This window comes from Salmo trutta, chromosome 1 (genome assembly GCF_901001165.1).
Source record: "Salmo trutta chromosome 1, fSalTru1.1, whole genome shotgun sequence".
Taxonomy (NCBI): domain Eukaryota; kingdom Metazoa; phylum Chordata; class Actinopteri; order Salmoniformes; family Salmonidae; genus Salmo; species Salmo trutta.
The window spans coordinates 54,642,895-54,653,846 of NC_042957.1; the positions used below are offsets into that span (position 1 = coordinate 54,642,895).

Below are 10,952 nucleotides of genomic sequence, written 5' to 3' on the forward strand. Positions count from 1 at the left end.
CACATATGAATATTACACATAGCTAAAGCAAACTAGCTTGCAAGCTAATGTGTGTCAATTTGCTAATCCAATGTTGAGTCTCATTATTAGCTAGCTAGGTAAATTATTCTCCGCTAAAACATCAGCTTGCTACATGACTAGCCAACGTTAGTTATCCCTCGTCAGCTTAGGCCAATTATCTAGCGTTAGCTAGACAGCCATATTACTACCTAGCTAGCTAACTACGTTATCTATTTTAGTCTATGCAAGTCTAGTTGGACGATTAATCAGCAATATTCTAGCAGACATTTACTAGCTAGGTCATAACGAGTGAAAATGGCTAGCTAGCTACATCATGTAAGGTAAACCGCAATGTAAAAAGTTGGGCAATTCAAACAGTCAGTGTTAGCGAGCAACTTTTTGGTTGCACTGTGTTTAACAATTAAAGCAAGGCTGAACAGCTTATTTTTGGTTTCAACAGGTGAAGGCACTGAAGGAGAAGATAGAAGCAGAGAGGGGGAAAGATAACTTCCCAGTGTCTGGACAGAAGCTCATATATGCTGGCAAAATCCTGCAAGATGACACACCTATTAAAGACTACAAAATTGACGAGAAGAATTTCGTTGTAGTTATGGTATCGAAGGTACATTTCCCTAATCCATTTTACTATGGCTCATAATGAGCTGCACCCACCTGTTTTGGGTTACATGATTGTCTGCATAGATGACAGTAATAGCCTGTTTATATCTCCTCTGGAACTAGGCAAAGTCTGCCACAGCTGCTTCAACACCTTCCTCAGAGGCACCCAAGGCCCCTGTCCAGGACACTGGGTCGTCTGCGGGCCCGGCCCCTGCAGCCATCCCTATCCCCCCAGAGGAGCCCACACCTCCAGTCGCAGAGCCCCCAGCTCTGATGTCCTCTTAGTCTTTCCCACAGTAGTTGTGGGTCAAGACTGTCTTCCAAACTGATCTGTGATGTATGGTCTGTTACATTGCCATTCATTGCTCCATTACTTTATTGTATTTGTGGTTACATTCAAATCCTGAGGGAGTGCGTAGATAGACTGTGCACAGACACACAATATTGTTTTAATATTATTAACTTTTTCCACTTTTTACTCAACATGAATGAATGATAGAGATTGCCTCTTATACAGTGCATTCGGAACGTATTCACACCCATTGACTTTTTCCACATTTTGTTACGTTACAGCCTTATTCAAAAAGGATAAAACAATTACAAATCCTCATCAATCTACACACAATACCCCATAATGACAAGTGAAGACAGGTTTTTAGACATTCTAGCAAATTTATACAAAATAAAAAAACAGAAATACTTGTACATGATTGTACATGATTTGGAAAGGCACACCTGTCTATATAAGGTCCCGCAGTTGACAGTGCATGTCAGAACAAAAACCAAGCCATGAGGTCGAAGGAATTGTCCTCCATCATTCCTAAATGGAAGAAGTTTGGAACCTCAAAGACTCCTAGAGCTGGCTGCCTGGCCAAACTGAGCAATCAGGTGAGAAAGGCCTTGGTCAGGGAGGTGAACAAGAACCTGATGGTCACTCTGACAGAGCTCCAGAGTTCCTCTGTGGAGATTGGAGAACCCTCCAGAAGGACAACCATCTCTGCAGCACTCCACCAATCAGGTCTTTCTGGTAGAGTGGCCAGACGGAAGCCACTTCTCAGCAAAAGGCATATGACAGCATGCTTGGAGTTTGCCAAAAGCCACCTAAAGACTCTCAGACCATGAGAAACAAGATTGAACTCCTTGGCCTGAATGCCAAGCGTCTCATCTGGAGGAAACCTGGCACCCTTTCTACGGTGAAGTATGGTGGTGGCAGCATCATGCTGTGGGGATGTTTTTCAGCAGCAGGGACTGGGAGACTAGTCAGAATCGAGGGAAAGATGAACGGCACAAAGTACAGAGAGATGCTTGATGAAAACCAACTCCAGAGCGTTCAGGATCTCAGACTGGGGCGAAGGGGTCAACTTCCAACAAGACAACGGCCATAAGCACACAGCCAAGACAACGCAGGGGTGGCTTGGGGACAAGTCTCTGAGTGGCCCAGCCAGAGCCCAGACTTGAACCTGATTGAACATCTCTGGAGACCTGAAAATAGCTGTGCAGCGATTCTCCCCATCCAACCTGACAGAGCTTGAGAGGATCTGCAGAGAAGAATGGGAGAAACTCCCCAAATACAGGTGTGCTAAGCTTGTAGCGTCATACCCAAGAAGACTCGAGGGTGTAATCGCTGCCAAAGGTGCTTCAACAAAGTACTGAGTAAAGGGTCTGAATACTTATGTAAATGTGATAGTTAAGCTTTTTGTTTTCTTTATAAATTTGCAAAAAATTCTAAAAACCTGTTTTTGCTGTCATTATGGGGTAGATTGATGAGAAGAAAAACAATTTAATCCATTTTAGAATAAGGCTGTAACTTAACAAAATGTGGAAAAAGTCAAGGGGTCTGAATACTTTCTGAATGCACTGTAGGTACAGTTATTAACTACCATGTACAGTAAAGGAAAATGAATTGCACTAGGTAGGTGAGATGTTTTATATTTATATAATTGTAAACATACAGTGGATAGCCTACAGTGATGTAGGCTGTTTCTTCTGGTGGTCTAGGGCAGCCTGATGGTGGTCTAGGGCAGCTTGATGGTGGTCTAGGGGAGCTTGATGGTGGTCTAAGGCAGCTTGATGGTGGTCTAAGGCAGCTTGATGGTGGTCTAAGGCAGCTTGATGGTGGTCTAAGGCAGCTTGATGGTGGTCTAGGGCATCCTAATTCGATGAATCTGATGTTTCTTGGTGTGCGGTAGGTGCTACTCCAGGTGGTCCCTTAGCGCTGTGCCCCTAACGATGGGTTCTCCTGGTGCTTCTCCTAGTAGTGAGGGGCCTGGTCTCCTTCACCTGCTCCACTACAATGAGAAATGACAGGGAGATCTTACATGTACATACAATGTCTGGAAAATAACACATACAGAGGGATTACAGGTTAAAGGGATAGCTCTTAATGCGTGGTCAATTAATCATCTTTCTAGCTTTGAACAATTTTTTTTTTCTTTATGACTCATTGTCGTGATTGACTCCATTTGTGGCATTCTTCTCAAATGTGTGGGCTAGAGCCTTACCTGCAGACATAGAACAGGATGTAGGCAGTCTGTGCCGTTGCCCTCAGCACAGTGGCCTCATCTGTCCTCGAGACATGTGCGTCATCCAGGCAGAGCCACCCACTGCCACGGCTGTCCAAAACATCACTGATGTAGTGGCCTAGGGAACAAGGGAAACAGAATAGAGTGTACATTAAGCTTTCAGAATTGTGTGTGCGTGCGTGCATTTTACCTGTACACATGTTGTCTCCCAGATGTGAGATCACACTTGACAATTTGTAGATATTGTCTGGCTGGTGTCTCTGTAAGGAAACACATTTAATAATAGGATTGTTATTTTGTCTACAGGATAGGGGTGGCTTCTATAACTGCCTTATCTTGATCCGCCCACTATCTCAACTGGATGGAATTATCTGTTATCTATTTTTCTCTCTCTCTCTCTCTTTCTCTATTTCTCTCTCTGTCTCCCTCTCTCTCTCCTCACCACAGCGGCTGCCTGCTGCTCTTTCTCACTGTCAGCTGGTTTCTCTAGCTGGTCAGAGGAATTTGAAGCTGGTGGGGGTATATCAAATATAGTGTAAATGCAAACCAGAAAGTGAAGTGGAAACCTATCAACAAATATACTCTTAACTTCAGCTTCTGACTTGCTTTCCTCAATAGTCCTGTTTCATGAGAGGGTGTTCTGCATGATGTCAGTAACACAATGTCCTACCTGGTCTATCAAGGGTGCCTTTCGGGGAGTTTGCAGGTGTGTTGTCCATGTTGTTTTTCCCCATGGAGCTTGCCCTGTGTAAATTGATGGCATTGAAAATACATATCTAGTGTGTGAAAATCATGGTGTGTGTTGGCTACCCAATGTGCAATGTCCCCAAACAGAGTCTAAACCAACCTGGCTCCATGCTGGACAGGGGCTGTCGCCCCACATACGGCTGGGAGGGTCAGTTCTGCAGGGATGGATATGGGATCATCCACCTTCTCTGGCTCCCAGTTGCCTGCAGTAAACCGCTTGATATGAAGCATTAGGACCCTGCTCAGAGACAGACAGGCATTCACACACACAGACAGACGGACAGAGGCAGGCAGAGGCAGGCAGTCACATAAACAGACGACCAGGCAGGCATTCACATACACAGACGACCAGGCAGGCATTCACACAGACAAAGGCATCAGTCTTGTACTCAAATCAATAACCCAGTTTGGTGAGTTAGATCAGGACTGTCAATTGTAATCTGAGATGGTGATGGGGGGACTCACCGGGGCAGCGTGAGGAAGTGCCTAGTCACAGATGCCATGCTGCCTGAGCACACCCTGCATGCACACTCTAACGCAGATGGCTAGGTAACAAAGCATAGCAATACAATTATGAACATTATGACATTAATGATAGTGTTCCTTGACATACTCACTAACTCTTGGTTGAAGCTAAGTGCTGACCTTAAAGTAGAGGTCCAGGCTGTGTGTCAGGTCTTGGCTCAGGTTCAGTGACAGGTGATTGTAATCCTCCTGACCATACACTATAACTCCACAGCTTCAGAGGTACGGAGAGAAATGCATCAGCTCTCCAACACAAACCTTTTGATCCCTCTACACACTAACTATCTTAATGCTTTACCTCTGTATCCTGCATGTTATGCTGACATTAAACCTCCTCACAAATGTGATGAAGACATCAAGGTACACCATATACAAATGACAGCTGTTACCTGGTGCAGGTACGGAAAGTCTTCAGCTTGAATTCTAACTGCTTCACGGGGCAGGTGTATGGCTCTGGGGAGCCCTTTAATGCCATACCCTCCTCCTTCAGCTGAAAGAGGAGGAGCAACACACATTCATGGGCATCCTAAGAGAAGAATGGGAAAGAAACAGAAAATACATCAACAACTACAACTGAAATAGAGCTAAGGAAAAAGATTGTCACGTGTCCCAGGTTTATTGTTAAGTGAGTCTTTTAGCATATAATATCTTACCTGTTCACCGTCGTCCTCATAGTCCTCATTGACAACGGAGAGACAGCGCTTGACTGTTTGAAGGATTTTCATCTTTTCCTTTTTCTTAGCATTGACAGTGCCTCCAGAAAGCCTTGCCTGATGTAACTCGGCAAAGCAGCTGTGGAGGGAGACAAAGAGCATGCATTCAGGTTTCACTCTCTCACTTTGGCCACAGATTAGCTCTGTGCTTCTACTTTAGCCTCTGATCAAATATGATTCAACTGATTCCTGATTGTGACAGGAAATCATCTCTGGTGTTAATCAGTAGCTGAGTTGGGTGTGGTTTTATCTTAAAAATCATATGAGGCACTAAGAGTGTACAAAAGACAGTATACATACATACATACATACATACATACATACATACATACATACATACATACATACATACATACATACATACATACATACAGTACACTGAGCGAAAATATAAATGCAACATGTGAAGTGTTGGTCCCATGTTTCATGAGCTGAAATAAAAGATCACAGAAAAGTTCCATATGTACAAAAAGCTTATTTCTCTCAAATTCTGTGCACAAATTTGTTAACATCCCTGTTAGTGAGCATTTATCCTTTGCCAAGATAATCCATCCACCTGACAGGTGGTATATCAAGAAGCTGATTAAACAGCATGATCATCACACAGGTACACAGGTAAACCTTGTGCTGAGGACAATAAAAGGCCACTCTAAAATGTGCAGCTTTGTTACACAACACAATACCACAGATGTCACAGGTTTTGAGGGAGTGTGCAATTGGCATGCTGACAGCAGGAATGTCCACCAGAGCTGTTGCCAGAGAATTGAATGTTAATTTCTATACCATAAGCCATCTCCAACATTGTTTTAGAGAATTTGGCAGTACGTCCAACCGGCCTCCCAACCGCAGACCACGTGTAACCACACAAGCCCAGGACCACATCCAGCTTCTTCACCTGCGGCATCGTCTGAGGGGGTGCTGAGGAGTATTTCTGTCTGTAATAAGGCCCTTTTGTGGGGGAAATCTCATTCTGATCGGCTGGGCCTAACTCCCCAGTGGGTGGGCCTACGCCCTCCCAGCCCCACCCATGGCTGTGCCCTTGCTCAGTCGTGAAATCCATAGATTATGGCCTAATGAATTTATTTCAATAGACTCATTTCCTTATATGAATTGTAACAGAGTCAAATATTTGAAATTGTTGCATGTTGCATTTATATACACTGCTCAAAAAAATAAAGGGAACACTAAAATAACACATCCTAGATCTGAATGAATGAAATACTTTTTTCTTTACATAGTTGAATGTGCTGACAACAAAATCACACAAAAAAAATAATCAATGGAAATCCAATTTATCAACCCATGGAGGTCTGGATTTGGAGTCACACTCAAAATGAAAGTGGAAAACCACACTACAGGCTGATCCAACTTTGATGTAATGTCCTTAAAACAAGTCAAAATGAGGCTCAGTAGTGTGTGTGGCCTCCATGTGCCTGTATGACCTCCCTACAACGCCTGGGCATGCTCCTGATGAGGTGGCGGATGGTCTCCTGAGGGATGTCCTCCCAGACCTGGACTAAAGCATCCGCCTACTCCTGGACAGTCTGTGGTGCAATGTGGCGTTGGTGGATGGAGCGAGACATGATGTCCCAGATGTGCTCAATTGGATTCAGGTCTGGGGAACGGGCGGGCCAGTCCATAGCATCAATGCTTTCCTCTTGCAGGAACTGCTGACACACTCCAGCCACATGAGGTCTAGCATTGTCTTGCATTAGGAGGAACCCAGGGCCAACCGCACCAGCATATGGTCTCACAAGGGGTCTGAGGATCTCATCTCGGTACCTAATGGCAGTCAGGCTACCTCTGGCGAGCACATGGAGGGCTGTGCGGCCCCCCAAAGAAATGCCACCCCACACCATGACTGACCCACCGCCAAACCGGTCATGCTGGAGGATGTTGCAGGCAGTAGAACGTTCTCCACGGCGTCTCCAGACTCTGTCACGTCTGTCACATGTGCTCAGTGTGAACCTGCTTTCATCTGTGAAGAGCACAGGGCGCCAGTGGCGAATTTGCCAATCTTGGTGTTCTCTGGCAAATGCCAAACAACCTGCACGGTGTTGGGCTGTAAGCACAACCCCCACCTGTGGACGTCGGGCCCTCATACCACCCTCATGGAGTCTGTTTCTGACCGTTTTGAGCAGACACATGCACATTTGTGGCCTCCTGGAGGTAATTTTGCTGGGCTCTGGCAGTGCTCCTCCTGCTCCTCCTTGCACAAAGGCGGAGGTAGCGGTCCTGCTGCTGGGTTGTTGCCCTCCTACGGCCTCCTCCATGTCTCCTGATGTACTGGCCTGTCTCCTGGTAGCGCCTCCACACTACGCTGACAGACACAGCAAACCTTCTTGCCACAGCTCGCATTGATGCGCCATCGTGGATGAGCTGCACTACCTGAGCCACTTGTGTGGGTTGTAGACTCCGTCTCATGCTACCACTAGAGTGAAAGCACCGCCAGCATTCAAAAGTGACCAAAACATCAGCCAGGAAGCATAGGAACTGAGAAGTGGTCTGTGGTTACCACCTGCAGAACCACTCCTTTATTGGGGGTGTCTTGCTAATTGCCTATAATTTCCACCCCTTGTCTATTCCATTTGCACAACAGCATGTGAAATTTATTGTCAATCAGTGTTGCTTCCTAAGTGGACAGTTTGATTTCACAGAACTGTGATTGACTTGGAGTTACATTGTGTTGTTTAAGTGTTCCCTTTATTTTTTGGAGCAGTATATTTGTTTAGTATACATAGATACATAGATACATAGATACATACATACATACATACTGTACATACATACCACAGGAGGTTGATGGCACCTTAATTGGTAATGGCTGGAGCGGAATCAGTGGAATGCTATCAAATACATCAAACATATGGTTTCTATGTGTTTGATGCCATTCCATTTGCTCCATTACAGACATCATTACGAGCCGTCCTCCCCTCAGCAACCTCCACTGACACATACATTGAGGCGGGACTTGTGTACTGTAACTATAAGCGTCTAGATGGGTGGGTCAGTGTGTGTACAGGTGGGACAGGAGAGTGAAAGCGAGGCTGTATACCATAGCAGTTTAGAGGAGGGGGAGGAACTCCAAGTGTCCTGCTGTCTCAGGATGTCTCTGCAAAATGCTGGCAGCCCCAGCAGGCACTGCAGAGCAGAGTTCATGAAGCAGGTGTTGCCAATATTAGGCAACCTGTGGGAAAGAAGCCATCAGTTACACACTAATATCTGAACAGTGGACCAAAGGTAAACTAATGAATGGATTTGTAAGGCATGAACGCAAGATAACTCTGAATACCACACAGAATTATTTAAAACAAAAAGCAGAGCTCAGAGATAAGAGTAGGTGTGTGTGTGTTTTACCCGAGGAGCTTGGTGTTGTCATCGCCCTCGCCTGTGCAGCTCTGCTCCCCCAGCTGGGTGCTACTCTTGCTGAACAGGTTTGGGAGGCGAGCCATGGCTTCCCGAGGCCTGACCAATGGCCTGGAGGAAGAGAGACTGGTTAGAGGCCTCAGTAGCAGTAGCTCGACACCAATCGGTCTGTTTGAACACTGTTTTAATGTACAAGCATACAGATATTCCTTACCATGTCATGGTGTGAGTGACCGCTCTTATGTAGAGTCGAGTGAGATGAAGGTGGCTATTGTCTACAGTACTTACCTCTCCAATGAGACAGAGGAATCCCTCAGGTCAATGGAGGCCTCTGCAGAGAGAGACCGAGAGACGGACAGCGGTAAGAAAGAAGCTTTGTCAAAGATGAATTGAGAAAAATAGCACCAACATATGGCACCCGTTTACAGACCTACGATGCCGGCAAATCGGGGTACCATTCTCTTTGTCTGTGGAACAACTGCCCCCACCTCTTTGACCTCAGAGCTCATAAGATCTCTGTAAAGACACACAGACATATGCATTAGGTTAGCTATATTATATTGGCTTTTTCATTTCATTTCAATTCAATGGTGTTGGTTGGCATGAAATTTGATATCAGGGTGCAGTACCTGGCAGTCTCACGGTCTTTGTTGGTCTCTCCATGGTGGTCCAGGGGGTTTGGAGAGGAGGACTGGGGGGCAGGGGAGGAGACGTGGGTTGTGGAGGAAGGGCAGGCAGGACTGGGGGGAGTGGCAGAGGAGGATGACTGAGTTGAGACAGCCAGGGAAACAGAGGAAGCACTAAAAGGGGAGGAGGTCTGTGATCCTTCCTCTGAAGAAGAAGAAGAGACAGATGACAGGTGGAGAGAGGAGAGGGAAGAGAGGCTGAAGAACTTGGAGAGAGTGGAAGGGGATCTGGCAGGGGATCCAGGGGGTGAGGGGGATGCAGTGCCGATTGGTGTTCGGCCAGACAAGGGGTCGAGGGGTGTCAGAGATGTTGTAGACGGTTTCAAATGGAAAGAAGAGACAAAGGAAGAATCAAGTTGGTGGTGATCCTTTACGTTCTTCTTCTCCCGGTTTTTCCAAACTGACGCAGTTACCATGCTGGCATCCAATGACGTCAGTTTGGGTGGGATTGGGAACGGCGATGGACAGCGGCTCCCAATCCCGAGGCGAATTCTGCACTTCTTTTTCTGTTTGGAGAAACATTATATAGCTAATATAGTACATAACAAATCAAATAAAAAGATCTTACTTGCTTCACAACAGACCTTGTTATATTTGAACTAGCAGCAAAGGTCACACCCAAACCACATGACCTGACCATAAAATAAAGAACTTGTCGCCCATTGTAACCATAGTTATACCCTCTGTCCCAAATCCTGCCATATGGGACACATAAATAGACAATGAAACAACTAGGAATAGCTGAAAAGAATAGAATATACTCTAAATTGTAACAGAATTAGATCAATTCTAGCCCAGACTAAACATATACCTTTTTACAGCAACACAAACATCCCATTTCAGTGTATTTGTAGACTATGCCTTATTTTGCAGAACATCAAAATATGTTGCCTATTTAACATTGTGATGTCATAAACCAAATTATGATGCGCTTGACTACGCGTTACTAGCGTAAATAGCCAACAAATCACACAAACCAAAATGTTGAAAAATAATTTACAAAATGAATTGATCGTGTATTCAGAGTTATTCCTATTTCATAAAATATACAAAATAACTAGGTTCTTGCCAATAAACCTGTTTTTTTATTGAGAAAACATTGTCTTCTCTTTCTCCCATGCTCCCTGGGTCACTGACGCGTGATTGTATGGGATATAGTAAGAGCCTAGGAAATTCGAAGTACTGTCTATCAGAATCAAAATAACTCTTATTGCCCAAGTGGCCTACATTCACACATTCACAGAATTTGACTCGGTGAATTGGTGCTGCCAGCAATAGACAAATGTAAAGACACATTTACAGCCTATACAATATACAGTAAACATAAAACATATTTATTAGCTTCTATCTTCTTAAAATACTTTAGAGTAATATTTTATTATGGAAAGTAAAATGCCTATTTCACTTCAGTTGACGATGATCTGATACTGTTGGCATGTGGACTAATATGTTGTTGAGTTGTGTTCTTACACTGGTACAGTCATGCCCTATGAGAGATGTATGACTGCGCATGTGCGAAAATAAATAAAGTGCATTTTCCCCGTTCTGGTTAAAACACCAATGATGAACATGTGTGTTTATTCCTCCGTTAAGTAAACCGGTATTCCTGTCCTGAAGATGTCAGCACCAACAGGTTATGGGCCCAGGAGGGAACATGGAAGCCGATGGAATAGATTATATTTCGACGGAGATGAAAAAAACTACGAGTTATGGGAGACAAAGTTTTTGGGGCACTTGCGTTTGCTTGGGCTAAAGGCCGCCATATTGAGCGTGGA

General features: G+C 44.8%; 1 protein-coding gene and 1 long non-coding RNA gene across 2 annotated transcripts; one reads left to right on the top strand and one right to left on the bottom strand.

Moving 5' to 3' along the window:
• The first annotated feature begins 241 nt into the window (after window positions 1-241).
• LOC115201005 (uncharacterized) lies at window positions 242-1,114 on the top strand. The gene is made up of 2 exons (XR_003879667.1): window positions 242-622; window positions 742-1,114. It is a non-coding gene; the product is annotated as an uncharacterized LOC115201005 (long non-coding RNA).
• A 1,417-nt stretch (window positions 1,115-2,531) lies between these two features.
• On the bottom strand, window positions 2,532-8,496 carry LOC115200941 (ubiquitin carboxyl-terminal hydrolase 37-like). The gene is made up of 12 exons (XM_029764078.1): window positions 8,483-8,496; window positions 8,181-8,312; window positions 5,066-5,204; window positions 4,802-4,938; window positions 4,533-4,626; window positions 4,353-4,432; window positions 3,988-4,125; window positions 3,811-3,884; window positions 3,583-3,650; window positions 3,331-3,400; window positions 3,120-3,258; window positions 2,532-2,906 (listed from the first exon to the last, which is right to left on the bottom strand). Exons 2-12 carry the CDS (start codon window positions 8,282-8,284, stop codon window positions 2,870-2,872), a joined length of 1,080 nt encoding a protein of 359 aa, XP_029619938.1. The 5' UTR covers window positions 8,285-8,312; window positions 8,483-8,496; the 3' UTR covers window positions 2,532-2,869.
• Between the last annotated feature and the right edge of the window lie 2,456 nt (window positions 8,497-10,952).